The sequence below is a fragment of the Talpa occidentalis genome, unplaced genomic scaffold (genome assembly GCF_014898055.3).
Source record: "Talpa occidentalis isolate TD23 unplaced genomic scaffold, MPIMG_talOcc4v2.1 talOcc4.3, whole genome shotgun sequence".
NCBI classification, from domain to species: domain Eukaryota; kingdom Metazoa; phylum Chordata; class Mammalia; order Eulipotyphla; family Talpidae; genus Talpa; species Talpa occidentalis.
In genome coordinates, this window is record NW_023603184.1 from 123,719,471 (window position 1) to 123,745,213 (window position 25,743).

The 25,743-nt window shown below is 40.5% G+C and overlaps 1 protein-coding gene and 1 non-coding gene across 4 annotated transcripts; one reads left to right on the top strand and one right to left on the bottom strand.

Annotated features, from left to right (window-relative positions):
• The first annotated feature begins 2,824 nt into the window (after window positions 1–2,824).
• Window positions 2,825–14,674, top strand: BZW1 (basic leucine zipper and W2 domains 1). Of its 3 annotated transcripts, none has more exons than XM_037523805.2 (12): window positions 2,825–2,934; window positions 4,151–4,224; window positions 6,159–6,335; window positions 7,385–7,479; window positions 8,262–8,327; window positions 9,064–9,199; window positions 10,169–10,278; window positions 10,676–10,846; window positions 11,211–11,357; window positions 11,858–11,996; window positions 14,068–14,190; window positions 14,596–14,674. In XM_037523805.2, the coding sequence occupies exons 2-12, from the start codon at window positions 4,161–4,163 to the stop codon at window positions 14,625–14,627; spliced, it is 1,260 nt and encodes a 419-aa protein (XP_037379702.1). In that variant the 5' UTR covers window positions 2,825–2,934; window positions 4,151–4,160; the 3' UTR covers window positions 14,628–14,674. The 3 variants fall into 3 exon arrangements, with proteins under 3 accessions (XP_037379702.1, XP_037379701.1, XP_037379703.1); XM_037523804.2 differs by lacking the exon at window positions 2,825–2,934 and adding an exon at window positions 3,284–3,412; XM_037523806.2 differs by lacking the exons at window positions 2,825–2,934; window positions 4,151–4,224 and having other exon boundaries at window positions 6,258–6,335; window positions 7,385–7,390.
• Window positions 14,675–23,225: 8,551 nt separating this feature from the next.
• On the bottom strand, window positions 23,226–23,332 carry LOC119256387 (U6 spliceosomal RNA). The gene has a single exon (XR_005127727.1). It is a non-coding gene; the product is annotated as a U6 spliceosomal RNA (small nuclear RNA).
• Between the last annotated feature and the right edge of the window lie 2,411 nt (window positions 23,333–25,743).

Here is a 25,743-nt window from a genome sequence, read left to right on the forward strand (position 1 = left end):
ACTTGTTTAATGAAAGCATGAGAAAAGAAAAACAGTTTAATATATAAAAAGTGTTAGCAATTAATATTCAGAGAGGTAACCAGGACAGTTGGAATAAAGTTTTGAGGAGATAGGTAACACCCTATATACACTCAGTGTTAGATACACTTGCCTGGAAGGAAGGTACCATTTTACTCACCCCATTTACAAGCAGTTGTCATGGATTACAGGTTCCAGTGTGCCATGAACAGGACTTCCTGAACAGGCAAGCTACTGGGAACTAGTGAAGTTGAGCAGGTGAAACTATATAGCATGGAATGCAAGTGGGCTCTAGGGGGCTCTTGCTTCTGTAACCCAACTTGCACCCTGGTATTGTTGGGGAGACTTGAGGAAGACACATAGTAGACTTGGAAGAGATGTGTGGGTGAGAAACACACAGGAGACTGACCTCGCCAGAGACAATGGCAGCCGCTACCTTGATTTGTACTTTTGTGTCCCTCCTTATGGTGTCCCACCAGACAGTAACTTACACCTGTGGCAAGCTTTCAAGACTCAAGAATCCTGCTTTAGGCCAACCCTATTTGCCTGGACATTTCTCATGAGAGGCCGGATAATTTGGGGAGGAGGTGTTACTGGGAAACTATTATTAGGAATGTCTTTTATTCTTTCTCTTTATGCACTCTATTAAGGGACTTTCGCAGAATCTGCCTCCTTTCCTTTGTGCACAGCTGGCCAGACCCCTTTAGAGTGTTGTATCCTTTAACAGCTTGGGGCCCCTGGGTGCCCCTCAATCATGCTAAGAGGAGGAGGCAAGGTGTGTGAATACTGAAAAAGATCACCAGATTTGGCGATAACTCCAGGAATGAACTCTGATAATTTTTTCCATTAAGTTGGGACGGGTAGAACGTTAAACAAAAGAGATCAAGTAGACTAACTTACCAAAACATAAGAAAGAAAAGTAGGTTCCAGGGAGGGCGAATTTAGGGACAAACTGTTCTTGCTTCTTCGGGAGATGGAAGTAGATGGAAATATAAATGACTATAGTACAAACATGGGGGGAAGTATATCCTGTGCAACTCTATTAGTATAGTTTTAATGTGTCGAAGGTGCTTTTCACACCCATTATCTCATTCCCAGCTCTCTAATGCTACACCAGCTCATTCAGTGGTTGTTTTTTATTTATTTATTTATTTATTTATTTATTTAATGCACGCATGCAAGAACTAGGGTACAGGACAGAGGAGAGGTGTGAGGGGGTGAGAGAATTCACCAGAGACACAGGAGGGAACAGAACAGGCAGATCTACTGAAATACACTGCTGAGGGAAGCAGCGGTCGAGACTGGAGAGGTCTACTGCGCCATGTGGGTAGCCCTCTGGCCGGGGATCCAACTCTTGCTGCAGTGGCTGCAGATAGCTTCATAGGTTGCGTCTTAATCCCTTGCACCACCGGGGAGGCCCTCGTTCAGTGGTGTTGTTATAGGGCAGCGTATGGTAACCAACACAAGAAAAATTACTTTGGGCTGGTCAACCACAGGTGAAGCTTGGAAACCACGTTGGGTGCCAGCTGTTCTAGGGCAGCCCCGATATTGAACGGGTTGCCTGGCTGTGGGTCCTCACCGGCGCGCTTAAAAGGGACTTATTAATACTCCACTACAGGCACACACAAAAGGTTAATAAAAGGTTTATTTACAAGGGAAAGGGAATTAAGGAAATGTACAACTCAGGGAGAAAATAGGGAAATAGTCTTTAATGCGTCCTACCCGATCCCACGACCTGGAAACCCAAAAAGCACTCTTAGAGCTGGCTGGACGCTGCGAACTGGCGGAGAGCCAAAATGGGGGACCCCTCCAAAGCCCACGTGTCTGGCTTTATACCAAATCTGGCTGCTTAACCCCACCCTCAGGTCCCAGCCACCTTCCCTTTGGTGGTGATGGGATTTGGAGTTCCCAGTGTCTTTGGCTTTGGCCTGGGGTGGGGGTGGAGTCCACAAAGCCTGTATGGGATTAGCTTTAGGACTTCCTTTTCCCCCTAACAGTGTTAAAGTGCAACCCCTAGTACAGCAGCACGTGCATCTCAGAGAACTTGTTAGAAATGTCCCTTCAGTCCCACGCCAGACCAACACAATCTCTGCGGATGAGGCCCAGCAACCTGTGTTTTAATAAATCCTCCAGGGGGTTCTAATGCTCTCCTGTCCCACAAATACCACACTCAGGAGGGAAGAGAGACCACTCTTCCAGCTCCAGCGGCCGCAAAGGGTAGAATTTTCTTTTGAACCCCCTATCTGGCTCGCCCAGGCTTCCAAGGGCCGTGCACCATTCGCGGCGCCAGCGCCGCTGAGCAATGCCGCCCGGCGAATCCTGCCACCCCAGCCAGAGTGGGAGTGAGGCATGGTTCGCGGCCCCTTCACCAAGATGGGCCTCCGCCCCAAGACTCCACCGACCCCGCCCTTGGGCTTGGACTTCCGGCTGCTAGAGGAGGGGTCCGCTGGCAGCGGCTCCGGGCGGGCGTGCCCAGCGTCCTCGAGACTGGCGGGGCGGCGAGGGGCGTGGGTTCATCCCACCCGTCCGTGTACTGACTGAGGTCGGATAACGCGGCGGAGGGACGAAGAGGCTAGTCCAGGATATGTGTCCGGGAGCCCTGGAACCCAACTTGAGAAGAAAGGAGCCCTTAAAACCACCCTCCCTGTCTTTTCCGCCTTTCCCACCCCACACTCCCGGAGGAATGGACACGGCAGCGGCGCCAGGCCTCGGCCGGGAGGGGCGAGGGAGCGCGCCAGGGGGCGAAATCTCGCGATAGGAGGCGGCCGCGGCGTGGGAGGCGCCTCCTCCCTCCTCTTCCCTCCTCCTCCTCCTCCTCCTCCTCCTCCTCGCGTTAGTTCCGGTCGCAGAGGAGACACCGCCGCAGTTGCCGCCACATCGGGGATTTCTGGCTCTTTTCTCTTCGCCTTAAATTCGGTGAGGCTCGGCGGCCGCCCGTTCGGGGCCGACGCGGCGGCGCCTCACCGCCGGGCAAAGGGCGAGGGAGGCGGCCGGCCGTGTGCGGCCGGCGTGGATCGGCCTGAACGGAGGCCGCCGCATGAGGCCGGGCCGGCCCCGGGGCCTGGATTCGTGGCCGGGGCGGCCGCCTCAGCGGGGAGGCCGAGGGGCGGCGGCCCGGGCCGCAGCGTGGCCCGGGTGTGCGCCGCGGCGGGGACCGACCCCCGTCCGGCCCTGCCCGGCCTGGGTAACAAAGCCGCCGCGGCCTCTGTTGGGTGATGTACGCGTGGGGGGTTCCGGCGGGCGGGGCGGAGGCGCCGCCACCACCACTGCGGCCGCCTCCACCGCGGCTGCTTTCGCGGGAGGCCGGGCGGATGTACGGGGCGGCGGGCCCCCCGGCGCGAAGCGCCTCGGCGCCTGTGGTCCGCTCGTTGCGGCGGCCACCGCCGACGACCGGGTCAGTGGGCAGGGCGAGGGGTCGTCGCTACGGCGCCCCGCCGTGGCCGAGGGGTCCTGGTCGGGGGTGGGGGGGGGGGCTAGCGGTCCCCGGCAGGAAGCCGGGAGGGTGTGGGCTGGGAGGCTGTCCAGGGAGGAGGCTGGATTGTGGGCTGCGGGACGATTGCGGCTGGGCCTGGTCTCTGCACTTTGCAGGCTGGAGCCGTGCAGGCGGCCGCTGCGGTCCCGGCACGACTTAAAGGGTCGGGGTGGGGGTGGGGTGTGTTGCTGCACGCAAGCAGGTCTCTCAGAAAAAAGGAATTCGCCTTTTGACAGTGTCTTAAAATTGACTCGCATGCTCTGGCTACCTCCTGACCGTGGCAGGAACCTGTTGTTAATCTTCTGGGGTGTTAAGAGCCAATGGAGGACGACGTAGGTGAATTCAAGAGGAACGAGGAAGAACCTAAATAATTATGTGTGTGCCTGGTGGTTGCCCCCATTCACTGTGGTGCTGAGAAGTCGTTTAAAATGTATTTCATATCACCTTTTTAAAGGGTTTCTTGTAGGGAGAAATACAATTTGGAAGTTGTATTTAATCCAAACACAGGTTATCTTTGTGCCTGCCACCAGGTGTATCTGCCATGCTGAAAGCAAGCGCTTCCTTTGAATTTTTTTGTGACTAGTCCAAGGTTTGCTACTTTGTCTTAAAAATGAATACTATGGCACGGGTATTTTTAAGGCCCTATTTTTCTTTTCCTAGGGTGTCTTTTATGAATAATCAAAAGCAGCAAAAGCCAACGCTATCAGGCCAGCGTTTTAAAACCAGAAAAAGAGGTAAATATGTTTTAATACTCTCTCTAGTCAAACTTCCAGATTAACTTTCATATCGTGGTTTTTCTGGCATGCAGTTGACAGAAAAGACCAGAAAGGAACTTGAATTCCAAGTTCACTGGCACTTAAGATACACCCTAAATATTGCTACTGCTTTCCCAAGCTTTTGGTTTTGTAATATCAACATATATATGAGAGTGGGTTGATGGGTGGCCTTATTATGAAGATAAAGTACCTTTTTGAAAAGAAAAATTATTGGCTGCATTTTCATTAACTAATTCACTTTAGCAAGCTTTTGCTTAAGGAAAAGGGCTTATAAAAGGAAAGCTAATATGATCACTAATTTCGCACAAGTTTTGTGAAGATTTGTGAGATGAATATCATACTTTACCCATGGAAGTTAATTATGGAACAGTATTCATATTGTAATATCTTTTGAAATTAAATATTTTTGAGACAATAAGAGTGGTTGCTAAAATTGTGTTGACTACTCTTATGTTAGAGGGTACTTAAATGTATATCTAATTCTGTGGCAAAGCACTGGCTAATGATACAAAATTGAGGTGTGATTTGTAGTACATTTTATTTTCCTAATATTTTGGAACCTGATATTTTCCCAAAACTTTTCAGTATTATTGACTTAGGGAGATTTTGAGGTAAGCAGGGTCAACTACTGATTATAAATTGTGTTTTTCTACCTTGAGTTGCAGGCCCAGGGATATATGTTATAGATTCTTGTAATGAATATGTAGATTATGGTATCTCATTTCTGTAATTATAATACCATATGGTTTTATTGATGTTTGTTAACATTAGGGAGCACTATCACTTACCCAGTTGCAGATCAAGCTCACTCATGGCCTGGGTAGGTTGAGGCAGCCATCCTGATTTGCCTGGGTCTGATGGTAGATCCCAGGAGATAGGTCTTTACATGCTAAAAACAAAGTCCTGGGCAAGTGGAGGAATTGATCACCTTGGTGCTGTGTGAAAATAAGGATATCCTCTAATCCAAATGGGGAAATCACACCCTTTCGTAGAGTATGTGATAACTAGACTCAGTGTGTACTCAAGGCACTGTGCTAAGTATTTTCTATTTTATTTATATCATGTAATAAAACAGCTTTATGAAATAGGTGTTATTCTTAATCACCATATACAGTAGGGAAATTCAGGCATGAAGAATAAATCTTGTTAGTCAAATCCAGTTAGATTATAATGAGGATTTGAATATGGCAGTTTGACTTCAGAGCTCATGTTTTAACTATTGCACAGTTATTAGTCTCTTGATTACTTAATATCTCTGACCTTCGCTTTCCCTTTCGTATAGTGGGAACAAAATGGACTGCCTCACAAGGTTGATACAAGATTAAAGCAAGGTGTCTTCTGCAGTTTGTCATATTGGGTGCTCAATAATTAAGCTTTCTAAAGAGTGCTTAATAAGTATCAAATGAGTGATTATAAAAACATAAACGATAGTGTTGTGGGCATTTAAAGAAAAGAATCAAGAGCTCCAATGTTTAAACAAAGTTATAACTGAGGAATAGAATTTACCTAAAGTTTAGAGAATGTTGTAAATTTAAGAGAAGCCCAGAGGCAATGATACAGCATTCCAAGTAGACCTTATCTCCTGGCAGTAGGTCACTAGCAGCTCATTTAGCTTACTTAAGAGGTGGGTGTGTGAAAAGAAGAGAAAAGCCACATAGTTGTTGTGACTAGGCAATTCTGCCTTGTGCTTGCAAAGAATGTTGTTTTCCTGTTATATTTTGCTTGTGTTGCAGGTCTTGAGTGATCTAGCTTGTATTTGTTTTTTCCAGCCGTTGAAATAAATTGTGATGAATGTGGTTGAGCTATTCAATAGTGAGAGCTTTATAAGGTGGTGATTTCATGGCCTTCTGGTGAGCTTTTTAAAACTGAACGTTTTGGATTTTTTCCCTCAGATGAAAAAGAGAGGTTTGACCCTACTCAGTTTCAAGACTGTATTATTCAAGGCTTAACTGAAACTGGTACTGATTTGGAAGCAGTAGCAAAGTTTCTTGATGCTTCTGGAGCAAAACTTGATTACCGCCGATATGCAGAAACACTCTTTGACATCCTGGTGGCTGGTGGAATGCTGGGTGAGTTTTATGGGAAGTGTGATGTATGCAGTTTATGTAGAATACAGACTATGAACTGTTTGACAAACCTGTCAAAGTTGGGTGGCTTTGTTGTTTTCTTTCTCTCTTTGTATTCTTCCCCTTTTTTCCTTTCCAAATCATAGTAAAATCACAGATTGCCTTGTTCTTCCTAGCTCTATATTTTAAGCCTGTTCAGAACTATAACATTTGGGGATGTTATAGCCTAAGTCTACAATACCCTGCCCACCCCACCCCGCCCCCGCCCACCCCCCCATTGGTGTTTTTTTCCCAGCCTGTGTTTGAACACACTCAGTTATTGGAGAAACCACTACTTCTTGTTCTGGCTTACGAAATGCTACATCTGTAACCCGAAGAGTCTAATTCTGCCCTATTCAATACATTATCCACTAGTCATGTGTAGCTATCAGTCACTTGGAATGTGGCTAGTCCCATTGAGATCTTCGAATGGTGGTGGTAATTTCATTTCCATTGCTCTTTAAAATATTTTTAAATGCTTTCACATTAATAGTCATATTGACCTTCATAGCTAAGCTGATGGAATTAGAACTCCATTTGTATATATGCATAGTAGAGGTTTCAGTAACTTACATACAGTTAAACAATTGTTTGGTGAAGGAACCAGGAGCTTAGGTTTGTGAACTTGTGTTCTAATGACTAATCAAATTAATATTTCACTGTGTTACCAATTTGTAGTAAGAAATATGAAATATCTGTCTTATAAGATTACTATCAATAAACCTTTAAAAAATTAAACACTTAGAAAATATTCATACCCTAAAGAGAATAATATAATGACTTTTTGATCTGTTGCCCAACTTCAACAATTAAAATACATTATTTCAACGTAAGTTATTTCACCCTTCATATACCCAAGCAACTAGTTACGTTCCTACTGAGAAATTAACTTTGTTTACAATTCATCTCTTAGAATTTTTGTGATATTATTTTATGAGAATCCTTATAGATAATAAAATTGAAATTACTGCCAACTTTAAAAGTCACTGTAAATTTTGTAAAATATGCCTTAGCCCCAGGTGGTACACTGGCAGATGACATGATGCGTACAGATGTCTGTGTGTTCGCAGCACAAGAAGACCTAGAGACCATGCAAGCATTTGCGCAGGTAAATGACACAAAATTATTTTAGGTAGCTACTCTGTATGACTAATGTTTAGAGAAAAGGTTGCTTTTAAAAGGTTACAGATAGATGGTTGAAGGAATTTTGAATTGACTACTTGAGACAACTGTTCTTGGTACAATGTTTTATGAATTAGAAACTTAAATGTGTTAAGGAAAATAGTAAAAAAAAAAAAAAGTCTCCTTTCGTTGTTTACCCCCTGCTATAATAGATTCCCCCTCCCCCCTTTTTTTTAAAGGAAAATCTTAGACTAGATAGGGAAAATCATTTTCCTATTGTGATTTCCATCTTTAAATTATTCTGCGTATGGGAAGGTCTGCTCATCAGTCAAGATCATATTAGTTATATCTGTATTACTGTAGGCAAAGAATTCAGAGAATCTTCTCACCTAGAGATTGTTCTCTATGTGACTTAAGAAACACAGAATTGTATTTTAAGATCTTACTCTGTTCCTGACCTACAAATGGGTAAATGACTTGTATTTGAGCAATAACCAATCCTTGTCTTAATATTTGGTAGTAAAAATCTTAAGAGTTGATTATTAGAGAGTTAATGGCTTTGGTATAGCATAGGGTTTGGAAATAGACAGATTTCTCAAGCTGATTTAAATGGCTTGGCTAACCTGTTCTATCCAGTGGAAGAGTTAACTTCTCTGCGGTTCTGAAGATACCATGGAAAAGATCTCAGTGCCCCTGACCCAGATACTTTAGGAATTTGGTGTCTGTACTTATGAATTGGTCATTAAACTCCTTTGCTATTCTTTGTAGGTTTTTAACAAGTTAATCAGGCGCTACAAATACCTGGAGAAAGGTTTTGAAGATGAAGTTAAAAAGGTATGAGGAACAATACGCTTTGTAGAAAACAAAGGGTTAGGGTTAAAAAAGGAGGGAATGTTAGATTCTAATTCTGCCACATATTTGAAATCTAGATATTTTGGTGGACTATCTTGATATGTTCATCGTGTATTTAATTTGTTCTACATTATTTCTTAGCTCTGTGTCCAAACAAGTGGCAAAAGGTGATTAAGTTATGGGAAGGTCAGTTCATCAGTCAAAATCTTGTATTTGCATTACTATAGGAAAAGAATCCAAATCTGTCCTACAGACTGTTAACTGTGTGAGTAAAACACAGAACTGTATTTTATGCTCATTTTCTGTTAGTAACCTACAAATGGGTAAATATATTTGAGGCTAAACATTGGTGAGGTTTGTTCAGAAGATGGTATAGAGGATCAGAGCTTAAAACGTTGAGACTGAAAGAATTCGGTATGCTGGCTATTGACTCTCAGCTATTGTACATGTAGTGCACAGAAAATCTTAGAATTTATCAAGTACTATTTTGGTCACTAATTCATTTACTATTCACAAAAATCCGGTGGCAAGTTGTATTGATCCATGTGAGGAAACTGAGGCATAGAGATTAAGTTACCTAAGACGTTAATTTACCTAAGATCATTCAGCAAGTTTTATGGCTCAGAGATAAACTCAGATGGTTGGACCCTAGATCACACATTCTTAACCAATATATAATGCAGTTGTTCTTTTAACCCTTACCTGTTTACTTTTCTAGCTGCTGCTGTTCTTAAAGGGTTTTTCAGAGTCGGAAAGGAACAAGTTGGCTATGTTGACTGGTGTTCTTCTGGCTAACGGAACACTCAACGCATCTATTCTTAATAGCCTTTATAATGAGAATTTGGTTAAAGAAGGTAAGCCATCTTCAGCTGACTGCAGGTGGAATAAGATCAAAACGTAAAAGATGAACTGATGTAAAAGTTGTGGTTTATAGAAATCATGTGATTGCTTTAGTGCTAGCTATTCACACTAAAACAGATTCATAGAATTTGTTAGACATTGAATGTATGCCATTGGCATCCAGGATTAATGATTTTATTTACGCATACAACAATGTCGAGGGTCCTGACAAAATGTGATTCTGTAAAGTAAAAAGAGATGCTGTGGAGATCCAGAAGGAGATTACTTCCAGTTGGAAGATGTGACATCTTTAATAGAGAAAGTGATTTTGGGGGGAGTGTTAAGCTGAGAAGGAAAATAAGTTCCCTGTTGTGGTACCCATAGTTAAATTACTCTGTATAATTTTTAAAAGCTAACAGTACTGAATACTTAATGTGCTTTTTTAAATTCTCAACGTTTTCAAGCATCAGAACCATTACCCTCATCTTACATATGAGAAAACAGTTTATGGGGCCTCCCTGGTGATACAGGAGTTAAGTCTCAGCACTCTCACCACTGCGGCGCCAGGAAGCTAACCCACTTGGCACAGCAGACCTCTCCTGACTCTACTGCTGCTCCCCTCAGCAGTGTGTTTCAGTACATCATCCTCTTCTGCTCCCCACTCTGTTTCTGGTGTATCCTCTCACCAACTCCTGCAACCCTGCACCTCTGGCCTATTCCCCAGTTCTTGTATGCATAAATAAAAATAAATCTTAAAAAAGAAAAGTTTAAATAACCTAAGAATCTACAACTAGTAGATGGGAGCATGGAGATAGTGGCGTGAAGTGACTAGCAGAGGCAGAGGGGGGACATTCTGGGGGAAATTTGAAGATAAAGTGAGTAATCCTTTGTGTGACTAAACTATGGAGGAAGGAAATGGAGAGACAGGGTGGGTGGAATTCAGGAAAATACTTGTCTACTATGTAAGGTCTTTTCTTTTACAGGGGTTTCAGCAGCTTTTGCTGTAAAACTCTTTAAATCATGGATAAACGAAAAAGATATCAATGCAGTAGCTGCAAGTCTTCGGAAAGTCAGCATGGATAACAGACTGATGGTTTGTTTGTAGTTCTTTGCATTCTTTCCTCCCATTATTGCCAACTCTCAAGGCTAGTGTGATCAAGAACTTGGGCCTCCGTGGTGGCATAGGCTTCAGTCTCAGGGCTTTCAGGCTATCACCGCTGCAACTTGAGTTTGATCCCTGGCCAGGGAGCTAACCCACATGGTGCTGCAGACCTCTCCTGTCTGGCCCAATGCTCCCCTCAGCAGTGTATTTCAGTAGATCCTCCTGTTCTGCTCCCCAGTCTGTCTGGTGAATCCTGTCACCCCCTGCACCTCTGGCCTATACCCCAATTCTTGCATGCATAAATAAATGAATCTTTTTTTAAAAAAAGAGGGATAGTGTTTTTCTTAATCTTTAAAGACCATTTAACCAAATTAAATTCTCCTTTCAGGAACTTTTTCCTGCCAATAAGCAAAGTGTTGAACACTTCACGAAGTATTTCACTGAGGCAGGGCTGAAAGAGCTTTCAGAATATGTTCGGAATCAGCAAACCATAGGAGCTCGTAAGGAACTCCAGAAAGAACTTCAAGAACAGATGTCCCGTGGTGATCCATTTAAGGATGTAAGTTATTTTTTTTGTATAAACCATCTTTATATTGGCCAACTTTTTGGCAAAGAAAATTTTTACTCACTCCACGGTGAGTTTTAGAATGTGATACTGGGTCATTGCCTCCCACTTTTTTATATTCAGTGCCTTTGCTGATGTCCAGAATTACAACACTTGGGGCTCTTACAGAGTATGTCAATGGACAGACCTCTATGAAGTTGAAGCTAGAAGTCTGTCTCTCCAGTTCTAAAAGTTCTCTAATTGAAGGTGGTTGTTACCTGTTGTATAACACGGTGTTTCTGTGCTTTTGTAAATAGTCTGATATGAGGAGTATGTACTCATCAAAACTGACTGTAATTAAATTTGGGTTCTTTTGCAGATAATTTTGTATGTCAAGGAGGAGATGAAAAAGAACAACATCCCAGAACCTGTTGTCATTGGAATAGTCTGGTCCAGTGTAATGAGCACCGTGGAATGGAACAAAAAAGAGGAGCTTGTAGCAGAGCAAGCCATCAAGCACTTGAAGGTATTAGAATTGAACCTTGACAGAAACGTTAATTTTGCTTTTAGGTGATGATAAGTAAACTGTCACTAATTTTCTAAGAGGACTTACACATTTGAGGTTCCTAGGAGATCCAGAAAACCTGGTATTAAGTAAACAAAAGAGCATTAACTAATGATAACCTTTTTAAATGTCTGACAGTTCTTTGAGTTATGTGATTAGAAATCAACACATACATGTTTGAAAGTAGCTTAAACCTGCAGTTTGGTGTTGGCTTTGAGAGAAAATTGGAAAATAAGGTTTTTTCCTTCTCTAAAATGTTATCTTGATCATTTTCTATAATCCTTGATGCAGCATTGCTTGTTTGACGTAGCTACCTAGTAGATTTGTTTGCTTTTATTTTTAATTTTCATTCAAAACATAATTCACAGTGATTATGAAAGTTGTTGTTATACACTGGGATTTTATAATGGGTGGTCATTATAATGAATGACTAAATCTTTTCTCCCTTCCCTTTAAAAAAGCAATACAGCCCTCTACTTGCTGCCTTTACTACTCAAGGACAGTCTGAGCTGACTCTGTTATTGAAGATTCAGGAGTATTGCTATGACAACATTCATTTCATGAAAGCCTTCCAGAAAATAGTGGTGCTTTTTTACAAAGGTAATTTTTAAGTTTTTTTAAACTTTGTGACTACATTTAATAAAAATCTTAGATTTAATTCCAATGAATAGTCTGAAAATCAGCTCCCTAAAATACTATAATCACAGGACTAAATTGCCTGATTAACTTGAGTTTTTAAGAGCACTGATATCAGAACATCTTGAAACATTATTGATGAGTTAAAATATAAAGCATTCCTTTTTTTTTTTAATTCATTCATGTATATTTTCCATCATTGTTTATTTTTGTAATGTTTGCTTTCTCCTCTCAGGTGTAGTCCCCATAAAATTCCCACAAGCAGTTCACCTGTGTACCATCACCGTGGTCCTTTGTGCTCTTCCCTCCCTTGTTTTGACCTCTTCCCCTCCCCTTCCCCTGCAGAATGTCTCCGATTCATAGTTGCCTGTTAATTTGGGGAGGGTTTAGGTTTGTTTTCCTGATCCCTTATTTGGTTCCTCTATATTCCTCCTATAAGTGAAACCATCCAATATTTTTCTTTTTTCTTCTGCCTTATTTCACTGAGCATTAATCCCATTCAGCTTCATCCATGTTGCTGTGAATGGCATGCATTTATCCTTTTTGATTGCTGAGTAGTATACCATTGTGTATATATACCACATTTCTTGATTCAGTCTCAGACTTTGCTTCTTATGCTCTTAACTAGTTTTCTAGTCCATGGCCTGTAAGAAGTCAACTTCCTTTTGCCCTCCCTCTACCCAAAGTGGTCTTTATTTGCAGCAGTTCAGAATGTTTCTGTAAAACATCCTCTTTCAAGTATTGGTCCCAATTTCAAAAATAGAAAGCTGGTTTGAAGCCTTTAACAAAGAAAGGGGGCGGGGGATGGGGGGGGAGATTTGTTGTGGTAATTGTCAGTGGTAATGACTCTAAATTTCTGCATAAATCAGACCAGCTTTGATCCAGTAAATGTTTTCATTGATGATTCTAAATTTAGAACAGAAATCTACTCTCATCCCAGAATTTAAATTTTTAAGAAAGAATGCTGTAATGAATCGCAAATATCCCATTCTTAAAATAGTAGTTAACAGTTTGTGGTTAGGTTTCCCAAGTATATATCCCCACTTCCTCCCAGTCAGGTTCTTTGGAAACAAATCAATCATAGAAACCTTCATTTAATTCTTAAATTTTACAGTATAAAGCTACAAAGTACACAGTCTTTGTAAAAAAAAAACTACAGTATTACTTTTGTATCTGAAACATTTACCAAATTCTCTTACATGCCCTTGATCATTTAACATAAGTGGTTTTATCAATCTAATTCTGATACTTTGGTTCATGTAATTCAGGTAAGTAACAATCCTGTGCGTTGTAGAATGTTTAACAGCATCCCTGAGTCCTGTTAAATGCCAGTAGCACCTCTTTCCCAGGGTGACAACCAGAAATGCCTAGACATAGATGTCCCAGTGGAGGCAAAATTGTCTTCAGTTAAGAAAAATCATTGTTTTAATCAGTTTTTGGGTTTTTTTTACTAGTTTTAGTTAGGGTCATACTTTGGCAACAAGTTGATTTACAAGTTTTTTTAATATAGGTCTCATTTCATCTTTTCTATTTTTTTTTAATTGTTATTGAAGAAACCATTTAAGAATGTTTGGATAGATTAACTTTCTTTTTCTTTTTTTTTTTTAAGATTTAAATTTATTTATGCATACAAGAGCTGGGGCACAGGCCAGAGATGTGGGGGGTGAGAGGATCCACCAGAGACAGAGTGGGGAACAGAACAGGCACATTGACTGAAATATACTGCTGACAGGAGCAGCGGATGAGACAGGAGAGGTCTGCTGCACCATGTGGGTTTCTCCCTGGCGGGCCGGAGATCGAACTCCTGCTGCAGAGGCTGCAGATTGCTTCATAGTACAGTGCTTAACCCCTTGCACCACCAGGGAGGCCCTGGATAGATTTACTTTTTGTAGGCAACAAAAATGAATGTTTTTCCTTAACATGACCATAAGATTTTTTTTGCCTTGAGGGCATTTTTGCACCTGGGATGGGTTCTGACTCTGCCTAAGACTGAGAAGTAAAACTCCCAGAATGTAATAACAACTCTTCTGTACAGCTGAAGTCCTGAGTGAAGAGCCCATTCTGAAGTGGTATAAAGATGCTCATGTTGCAAAGGGCAAAAGTGTCTTCCTTGAGCAAATGAAGAAGTTTGTAGAGTGGCTCAAAAATGCCGAAGAAGGTGAGTGTTTTCCTTTGTGCTCTTTGTTTAATGAAGTATTTTAATTCGCTTCACACACATGCTGCCTTCCTTCATTCCAATACCATTTTATACCTATAGAGTACAGATACTTGTTTAATTTTGACAGATCTGCAAATACTCACTTTAAGGCAGGTGAGAAAACTAGACTTTAAATTATTGGGGTATTTTTGATGACTCCACTGTAATATATACTGAGCATCCTTAGAAGAAAAATTGAAATATTCGACATTTAATAAATAAGAATTTTGAGATCTACAAATGCTTAATTGTTCTCATATAAATACATTGTTAACAAAATTTCCTGACTAAAATAAAGTTTTGAATGAGGACTTTTGCTTTCTGTTAATTATATAATGATTGACTACATTTTTTCCCCCTTTCTAGAATCTGAGTCTGAAGCTGAAGAAGGTGACTGAATTTGAAACTACACCCTCTAGTAAAGCAAACAGGAGTTGTAGATAAATGTCATGTCTCATGTGTCCTGGTTCTTACATCTTCCTACCTCCCTATATCAAGCATGATATAAGGGCTTTCATGGCAAATTTTATTTTAACTATTTCTATGGTTACTGGAAATGTTGGGTTTAGTTTCTAAAACCATGTTTTAAGTAGCTACAGGAGCTATAGATTTGAATCTAATGTTGCATTAGTCTTTTCAGTTATCTTCTACCTCCTGTATTTTCTACTGTAATAATGTAATTTAAGGCCTTCCACAATGAAAAATTCACTTTATTCCCTGGGTTTTCTATATAAACAGTTTTCAAAATATGATTTGGTTAAAAATAATTTGTTATATAAATTCTGTTTGCAAATTAAACTGTAAAAGTATCCAAAGTCTCAAAAGGCAATGATTTGTGTGATAATTTGGTATGCCCAAAGCCCTACTCATCATTGAAATCTCATGTACAATAATTGAATTCATTTAACATGAATCTTGAGTATTTGGACCATTACTTGCATGTTAATGTTTTCTTGCATTTTTAACCTCAGATGTTGTTGAGCTCAACTGTTCTCTGGTTTTCATTCCTTAGTGAAGCCCTGGAGAATAAGCTTGGAAGTGAGGTCTTTGGGAAATCATATGTGGCAGAGATGATGGGAAGAAACTTAGGCATTCAGTTTGTCACTTTCCAGGCAAAACAAAGGGTATTCTGTTCATACATTTTCAAATATACCTTAGAAGAGTCTTGTCATTTAAAGTATCTACACTTGTCATACACTTAAATTGATAGGAAAAGATTCAGAGTAGTGTTAATAAAGGAAATGAATGTACTAAACCCAGTAAAAATTGTTGGAAATATGGTTATCAGAATGTTCTAATTGGGATTCTCAATATAATTCTTATTTCCTTTCAACTTAGAGTCTTTGTTGTAAAGATGAAGTGCAGTGATGATACATAACTGCTTGGTCATACTGGACTAACTTCATTCTCTTAACATACTCAGTAACGTTAACATACTCTAGTTGCCATTTTTTTAGTTGCCATGAGCCAAATATTTCTTCTATACAATTGATCCACTTATTTTAAGGCTCCTTTTAATTTCCATCTTTTCTTGCTGCTACCCGTCTGTGTATGTAGTCATTAGAAATGTAGCCACTTTCTGGGAGAAAGACTTCATGTTAATGTTAAAAGTGAACATTTTGGAAGTTATTTGATTAGTGAAAGAAACTAGCTTGAAATAAAGCCTCCACGTGCTTAGTGGCAATTACCCCTTTCAAAGGTGCCATTCCTACAAACTAGGATTTTTGGTATTTTAAAGTTCATGTAGAGGGAATACCATGTAATTTAATTTGAAATAAAGATTTAGTAACCTTATGAAGAAGAGCATAATAACTGATACTATTGTGAATGGGGTGAGATTGTTAATGAATAACTTTGATAAAGTTTTCATGCACAAGCAAAATGTATTGACTAGGTTTCTACATAGTGATCCGCTTTTACTTTGTAACTTGTAGTCTTCAAAAGACTTTTTTTTTTTTTAAATAAAGTCCATCCTTACAAATAGGTTACCTAGGTCAGTCTTCTTTTTTAAATTTTTTATTTTTTGTAAATTCCATGTCAATACCTAGTGGTACTGTATGTTCTGTGGTCAGGTATCTACTGTGTAAGCATTAAACAATTGCTCTTTTCACCCTTCTGACTCCCAAACTATAAGCAACATACACAGAATTCTGATGTAGCAGGAAATACATTTTTTAACATTTCTACAACCAAATCATTGCATGTTTACTGCCGTACACGTGTACCCTGGTTTATTATATACTGTGTATAGTGGAGTGTGTAGTCTTCCAGAACTACGTTATGATCTTTGTCTGATCATAATTTTTTTTCTTCATAATGACAGAGTAGTGTTTACTAACTGCAATATTACAGTAAATGGGTAAATCACCTGTGGCAGTATAAAGAAGGGAATGCTTTCTAAAAAGATTTTGCAGATTTTCATTATGAATTTTAAATGGAAATTTTGGAATTCAGCTGCCAGTGCCAACTCATGGCCTCAAATATGTAACTCTTAATATAGATGTTAAAAATTGTACTTGAAATTATGGTTGGATAAATGTTAGTTGATTTTCCTCCCTTGGCATCCATTTTTACGCATAAGTTTCTCAGATGCCATAATTGTGTATTTAGAGGTGATCATAAGTTGCTTAGTTATTCTTGGAATATTGTCCTAGAGATATTTATCATTCTGTTCTTAAAAACATTCCAGATACCAAAAATGCCACAGGATATTTCAAACATAAAATGACGATAGTGGTGAGAAGAAATGCATGAAACCAAGAGATTTACTTCTAATTCAATGCTTCTCAAAGCCTTTTCTCATTATCAACCCCCTAAAGCCTTTAGACTTTTTCTAATAGTACCCAAAAAAATTCTAATGTAGATAAACTGTGTACGTAGTATAACTTCTCTGTACATAGAAAAGGTTCTGGGTTTGTTTTTTTTTTGTCCCACTTGGAGGTGATAATTGCTACCCGCCCCCCAAGGATACATGCTCTATTATCTTTCCTAAAAGGTGAGATGATGCACTGGTAGACTCATCTTGGTTTATCTGTGCCTGGAAGTAATGTTTTTTTGCCAGTGTCACTGAACATTAAGGGATACATTTTCTGCCAATCACCATCTTTTAACAGTTGTGCTTTATTCCTGGCCCACCATAGGCATCAGACAAGTTGACTTTTGCAATCTTAACAGAATCTTACTTGATTCTAAGTATATTATAAGTAGAGTAAATTTGGTTCCTTATCTATAAAAATTAAAATCCTAGTTTATTTTAAATTGTTTGACCCTTTGATTAATGATATGGAAGTTTTAGTGATGACATATCTAAACTGTCAAATCAAGTGGGCTGCTTCCAGGAATTGAGAACCGTTGATTGGCTCTAAATGTAACAGAGATGCCAAAGTTTTAGTGCACATTATTGCTTAGACTACTGAATTGCCTTTGTAAAATTTTCCTCAGATGCTGCCTACATGTGCCATGTTAGTTACCAAGCATTTGTTAGAATTCTGATAAATTGCCTTGCTGTGATTTATCGTATGAAGTATTAGTTCTCTAGTATTAATATAAAGTATTTTTATTCACCAGCTTATAAGAGACGTAAAGGTTTAAAACAATTATTAAAGAATAAAAAGTTTTTCCTTAGGCTTTAAGTGGAATCAAGAAAATGTGATGCCTTTACTACAAAGTAATGAATTTTAAATTGGCTTCCCCCTAAAAACTTGAATTACGGTGAATTTGTACCTAAACACTTCTTATACTTATATATTATGTATGAAAATTGGTGTGGATCAGAAAGGCTTCCAACTCTCCTATTCACTGATTTCCCCATCTAACCAGGCGTAATGAGAGTCATTGCTAATCCAGTCATTTAAATAAAGCTTAGTTGCTTGCAGTACCTTCTAGAGTGCCCTAGAGGAAACAGTGGTAAAAACTCTGTTTAATCCTTTGCATTTGTAGACTTTATCTAGAAAGGGACCAGTCTCTTAATACACTGATACAGTTTATGATTATAAACTGAATGTTTATGATTGTATTAGGCTTGGTTCAGGAACTGCATTAAATATGTATAATGAATTGGGGGTGCTACAAAGTTTTTGAATGTAATTGGGCTGTTCCACTTCAGGGAATTCCTAGTCAGTGTAACCATTTAAAAATCCTTAAAGACTAAAATAATTAAAACCATTTTTTTAATGCTGAAATCCTGATGGCTGTGCTTACAAGTTGACTTAGAAGTAAACCTATTGAGGAATTAAATGACCCATTTGTAGACTGAAACCTATTGCTTAAAAAAGTGTTCTACATTCTCTGGCATCTTAAGAATGAAGTATTTTCTCTGTAAATACACCTCATTTCCATTCTAGTTAGGAGTAATGGATCCCGGCATGGCAAACAACTGAAGATCGGCAAAAACTGGATAGCTGGTAATCCAGGTAGTTCTTGGCACTCTGAACAACCTCAAGTACAGCCATCCAAGTCAGTAATTACATTGCTGCATTATTTCTGTGTTTTACTGTGAAATTTGCTTGTCTGTACCCTTGAAATTGAATAAAATTTCATGAGACTCCTTGTTGAGAAAAAAGCAATGACTTGCATTGGTGGTTGTGTGCTGATACGCTTTAAGTGCTGGCCTGTTAAGGTTCAGTCTTTGTTCTTAATCCTTTCTGGTTCGCTTCAGTGTTATAAATACTGTTGAATTTTTTTGTCCAGCCCTCTTTTACTGTTTAGCTCACTTATACTTCAAAGTCATATCAGTGTTCCTAAAATGCCATTGTGTGCACTTCACAAAATAGTAATGTCACATTCTCCTGAACCTTACGGCTGCTTTCCCTCTCAGCTCACATCTTCCAGATCAAGTTCTGTTCATTCCAAATACAAAATAATTCTCCAACTCCTTCACCCTAATTCAGGCCATCACCAGCATCTATTAACACAACAGCTAGAGTAGTCTCTCTTTAAGGTATATATATTTCAACTGTTCAAAATCTTGATCTTTTCCTGGAAGGCCTCTTGATTTCTTTACCTTAACCTGCCTTTCCCCTCACAAGTGTGGCCATTATCTCTATAGTATTAGTCACATAGTAAGCGTTAAATATTTGACTAAGAAATGAAAATTGGCATGATAATATTTCCTGGATTAGAATACTTAAAAAGGAACAGAGCGGTGTTTTGTGTAATAGAAGATGTTCTGTGGATTACATTTAAATACTTAAAAGCCAACTTTTCTTGGACAAGGTCAAATACGAGATACTTAATATTCTGCTAGTGTTGCTCTGAAACCTGTCTGAATAAATAGTAAAGGCATTTGTGAGGTACCCTGCCCAGCTTTAGGGCTATGGTAGTGAACAGGGCTGGGTATTGTGTTCAGGCTACATTGTTTGCTAAGAGTATGTGGCTAACAATTCCAGTCCTGAGGTACAAGCTTGTTAGATCTGAAGACATCAGTTTAAGCAAGGTAATAATGGTAGTTCCAACCACCATGGGGGGCAGTATGTTTTGTCTAAATGTGGTCAGGCATTTAATGTCCTCCCGATATTCCATTTTAACTACACTGTAGTCTCTCATCTGCAGGAGATACCATCTACCACCCCTGGTGGATTCCTGAAACCACAAATATAGAACTTCCTATACATACACATCTTAGATAAAATTTATCACTTTGACACAATAAAACAGAGCATGTTGCAACTAACACTGAATGGTTAGAAACAGCAAAAGGAGGCCTCCTCTGGTGGCACAGGCAGTTGAGCTCAGGGCTGTGAAGCTGTCCGCAGCTTCTGCAGCGTGGGTTCGATCCCGGCTAGCGGGCAAGAAGCCCACATGGTGCAGCAGACCTCCTTTCTCCCCCGCTGCTCCCCAGTCTGTCTCTGGTGAATCCGCTCACCCTCCTGCACATCTGGCCTGTACCCCAGTTCTTGTACATATGAATAAATAAATCTTTAAATAAATAAATAAATATATCCTCTGTCCCTTGAAAATGGATTTAAAAAAAAAAAAAAAACAGCAAAATTGAACAGCCAAAATCAAGAAGAGATATTTGAGTAGACTAATTACAAGAAAAAATGAAGTGGTAGTGTGCTTGTTTCCATCTCTCACCATCAACCTTCCCCTCCTCACCTTTTCGGCCAGCTTGTGCCCTTGTTGGTTGTAGACTAGACCAATGTCATCAGGCTCCCAGGGAAGCCTACAGGAATTTCTAGCAGAGGAGGACTGAAATGGATGCAGGATTTGTTCCTTCCTGTTTGCTGACTGTTCCTGTCAATGTCACCTCAGAATGATCCTTCACTTGGGCAGTGCTGCTTTGTACCAATTTGCAGTTTGCCCACATGAACATAATGAGGCCTGTAGTTACGTCACAGTGACGTCCTATCTTGTGCAGAACAAAATCTAGTATTACAGGGTCTCCCTGGTGACACCAGGGTCAAAGACAGCACTATCAAGCTATTGCCAGCCACTGCAGCACGAGTTCGATACCCAGCCGGCCAGGGAGCCACCCACATGGCACAGCAGACCTCTCCTGACTCCTGCTGGCTCCCCTCAGCAGTGTACTTCATTAGATGTGCCTGTTCTGTTCCTCACTCTGTCTCTGGTGAATCCTCTCAGCCCCTCCCCCCCCACACACACACCCCTCTGGCCTGTACCCCAGTTCTTGTATGCATAAATAAATAAATCCCTTTTTTAAAAAAACTTAACAAAAAATATTGGCCTCTTAAGGTTTATGTAATGCATTTACTTTCAGTCATGTAACCGGTGTACTTTGACCAGTCTTAGATTAGGAATTAGTGTTACTGATTACTCACGTTGCCATCTTTGATGGCAAAATTTACACAACTCAAAACTTATTTAACTTCTCCCAGGCAGGCCTCTCTGGTGGCGCAAGGGGCTAAGTCTCAGCATTATGAAGCTATCAGCAGCCACTGCAACACGAGTTTGATCCCTGGCCAGAGAGGTGACCCACATGGCACAACAGACCTCTCCTGACTCGTCCGCTGCTCCCCTCAGCTGTGTATTTCAGTCAATCTGCCTGTTCTGCTCCCCACTCTGTCTCTGGTGAATCCTTTCACCTCTCCCCCTGCACCTCTGGCCTGCACCCCAGCTCTTGTATGCATAAATAAATAAATCTTTTAAATAAGTAAATAAATTCTCCCAGGCCATTTTTGGGAATAAGAAAGTGACTATTAATTTTTTTTTTTTTAAGATTTATTTATTTATTTATACAAGCACTGGGTACAGTCAGAAGCGCGGGAGGGTCAGAGAATTCACCAGAGCCAGAGCAGGGAACAGAACAGGCAGACTGACAAAATACACTGCTGAGGGGCACAGCTGGCATGTCAGGAGAGGTCTGCACGCCATGTGGGACCCTCACCAGTAGCCCGGGATCAAACCGGCACTGCAGAGGCTGCAGGCAGCTTCGCAGCCCAGCGCTCAATCACTGCGCCACCAGGGGAGGCCTGACTAGTAATTATTTTTATACAATTTATACTGAGGTTAAAATATATGGTTACTTAAAAGAAAATTTTATTTCCGGTGTAATTTCCCTTCCACTCCCCTATCTTTCCTCTAGGATCTCAATTTCTGTTCTAATCCACAGAAAATATTTGTGCTTTTTTTATTTTCAAGTTCTAATGTCCAAGTGGGCTTTGGCTACACATCAGTGCCCTCTACTGGACAGAAGCCCATCAATTTCTGCAGAAATGTTGCCTTCTCCCTCCCCTCTCAATACAGCAAATCAAGACTGGACATTTGTTTTGATTCTTTGTGGAATGGAATTCACTGTAACTACTCACTGCAGTACCTCACTGTACTATGTAAGTACCTGCAAGTTTTCTTTTTTTTTTTTCTTTTGTATTTTACAAAACCAGGCTTTAAAAACTTATTACTAGAAGGCCTCCCTAGTGGCCTGGGGTTAAGTCTCAACACTATCACTGCTAGGCCTGAGTTCGATCCCTGGCCAGGGAGCAACCCACATGGCGCAGCAGACCTCTCCTGTCTTGCCCACTGCTCCCCTCAGCAGTGTACTTCATTCAATCCACCTGTACTGTTCCCCACTCTGTCTCTGGTGAATCCTCTCACGCCCCGCACCTCTGGCTTACATCCCAGTTCTTGTATGCATAAATAAATAAATATTAAAAAAATAAAAATAAAAAATACCTCTAAAAAAAACCTTACTAGAACACAAACACTTCTGATACGCCCTGTATGCTCGTTTTTTTCCCCATCACCTGCCCTTATATCACCTTTTTTTTTAAAAAAAAAAAGATTTATTTATTTATTTATACAAGCGCTGGGTACCGTCAGAGGAGGAGGGTGAGAGAATTCACCAGAGTCAGAGTGGGGAGCAGAGCAGGCAGAGGGACCGAAGTACACTGCTGAGGGGAGCAGCGGGCAGCAGGAGAGGTCTGCGCGCCATGTGGGACCCTCTCCCGGCGGCCGGGGCTCGAACCGGGGGTGCAAAGGCTAAGGGCAGCTTCGCAGCCCAGCGCTCAACCGCTGTGCCACCGGGGAGGCCCCTTATATCACCTTTGACGCTTCCTCCCATCTCTCTCCTTTGATATCAGAAACTACTTGATTACTGAGAGTCCACTAGCTTACAATTACTTTGCTTTGTCTACTCATCTGCTATGATTCCTTGTTACTCGGATGAAAACATCCCATATTTGTCTTTATCTTTCCAATTTGTCTTACTACACGTCATTCCTTTGAGCTCCTTCCATTTTGCTGTAAATAGTAACATTTCTTCCTTATAGCTGAATAGTATTCCATTGTGTGGCTATACACGTCTTCTTCACCCAGTCCTCCACCAGTGGGCACCTGGATTGCTGCCAAGTCCTAGCTGTTGTGAGTGATGCTCCAACAAATATTGTGAAGCATATAATTTTTTGAGTTGGTGGTTTCATACTTTTCAGTTGGATGCCCAAAAATCAAATTGCTGGGTCATATGGTATTTCCATTTTTATTTTATATTTTCACAGAGAGTATATTTTATTTTATCTATATATAATTGATATAGAACACTGAAAAACATGGAACGCTTCACAAATCTGCATGTCATCCTTGCACAGTGGCCATGCTAATCTTCTCTGTATCGCTGCAATTTTAGTATAAGTGCTACCAAAGTGAGTACCCATTTTTAGTTTTTTAAGGTAGATTCAGATCGTTCTTCAACATGGCTGACCCAGTTTCCATCCCCACCAACAATGCATTACTGTTCCTCTTTCTCCACATTCTCCCCAGCACTTATTGCTGAAGGTCCTTTATATACGACATTCTCATAAGTGTGAGATATAGCGCTATGGTTTTGACTTCTGTCCTTCCTATTAAAAGTGATGTTGAGCATTTTCCCAACTATCATATTAGACAACTGTCTGTTCATATCACTGCCCCTTCAATTGGGTTGTTTTTTTTCTATTGTTAAATTGAATCATATGTGTGTGTATATATATATATATATATATATATATATATATATATATATATATATATCTTGGATATTAACTCCCTGACAATTTTATTATCTGAATATTTTCTCCCATTCAGTAGGATGTGTTTTTTGTTTTTTGTTGTTTTTTTTTTTAAGATTTATTTATTTATGCATGCAAGAACTGGGGTTTAGGCCATAGGTGCAGGGGGTGAGAGGAGGATTCACCAGAGACAGAGTGGGGAACAGAACAGGAGGAATGACTGAAATACACTGCCGAGGGGAGCAGTGGGCAAGTCAGGAGAGGTCTGCTGCGCCATGTGGGTAGCTCCCTGGCCGGCAGGGGATGGAACTCGTGCTGCAAAGGCTGCGGATTGCTTCACAGTGCAGTGCTTTAACCCCTTGCACCACCAGGGAGGCCCCCAGTAGGATGTGTTTTTAGTCTTCTATTTTCTTTGGCTCTGTAAAGCGTTTTAAGGTAGTCACAATTTTTTTTTTTCCAGGCTTGATGTTTTCCTGGAGCAAAACTTCAATGAAAGGCGGCTTTTGTTTATAGAATGTAATGTGTGTGGTGGCTCTCCAACCCACTTTGACCCAAATGAAAATAACCACTAAGCCTGCCTATGTATTTTCATATTTTCCGTTTATATAAAAAATCTGTTTGTTTGCTTCACGTTCATAAAAATCCCAACACTATAAATGAAAATCTCTCTTACCTATCCCATAACAAATATGGGATTTTATATAAAAATAAAAACATGTTTTTATATATATTTATATATTTAAATTTATAAATATATATTTATATTTATAAATATTTGTTGGCCAGCCCTGCTAAGGGAGGTCACAGAGCCCCATCTTTTGTAATTTCACTGTCATCAGTAATTCTCTTCTGTCGTTCAATTGCCCTCTTGTGTACACAAGCCTCTTTTCTGATCATCACATCATTTTCATAATTGCTGTTGTTGGCTTGTGTAGCTAAGATTTCCATCCGACCAAAACTTAAACTCCAGAAACTTGTGTCCAAACTTGTAGTAGTGCAGGAAGAAATCGCTGACCATATCCATTTTACCACACCCCAGTTGCTTATTTTTGCTTTTATTTCCCTTGCTGTAGGGATCTCCAAAAATATCTTTATTATTGATGATATACCACCAGTATTCTCTTCCAAGTGTTTCCATTGTTGCAGGTCTTATAGCTATGTAAGTCCAATCCACTTTTTAGTTTTCGTATATGGGGAGCATTCCACCTCATTATTTTACATATATCCATCCAGTCTTCACAGCACTATTGTGTGTTTTTTTTAAGATTTTGTTTTTAAAGATTTATTTTATTTATGTATACAAGAACTGGGGTGTAGGCTAGAGGTGTGGGGGTAAGATTTACCACAGAGTAGGGAGCAGAACAGGTGGATCCACTGAAATACACTGCTGAGGGGAGCAATGGGCAAGACAGGAGAGGTCTGCTGCACCATGTGGGTAGCTCCCTGGCTGGGGATTGAACTAAGGTCATAGTGGTGATAGCACTAAGACTTATCTATAGGCCACCCCGACTGCTTTTACTGGTCCAAATAAATTTAATATGTTGGGCCTTCTGGTTGCCTAGGGGCTAAATTTCTACAGCCTGAGTTACCTCTCTTGTATTGCCCACTGCTCTCCTCAGAGGTATATTTCAGTAAATCTGCCTGTTCTGTTCCCCACTCTGTCTCTGGTGAATTCTCTCACCCCCTGCACCTCTGCCTACACTCCAGTTCTTCTACAAGAAAAAAAAGTTACTATCTTTTTGTCCTATTTCCTTGAAGAATATCGTTGGGGTTTTAATAGAGTACACTAAATCTATATTTGCTTTAGGTAGAATAGATATTTTCATATTAAGCAAGAATTTGTGGAATCTCACATTTGTGGGGTTCTTCACCTCTGGGCTCACAACTGTAAGATACAGCTCAGTGTTAGGGTGCAACAACAGCATTGATTTACAGACAAATTGGGATAAGGAAAATGTTTCTGAGGCCACAATTGGCCCCAAGACACAATCGGCCCGCAATTGGCACAGTGTCCACTAAAAAATGCTTGTGCAAGGTACTGTTGTCCCTCCACTGAGAGACTGGAACTGGTGGC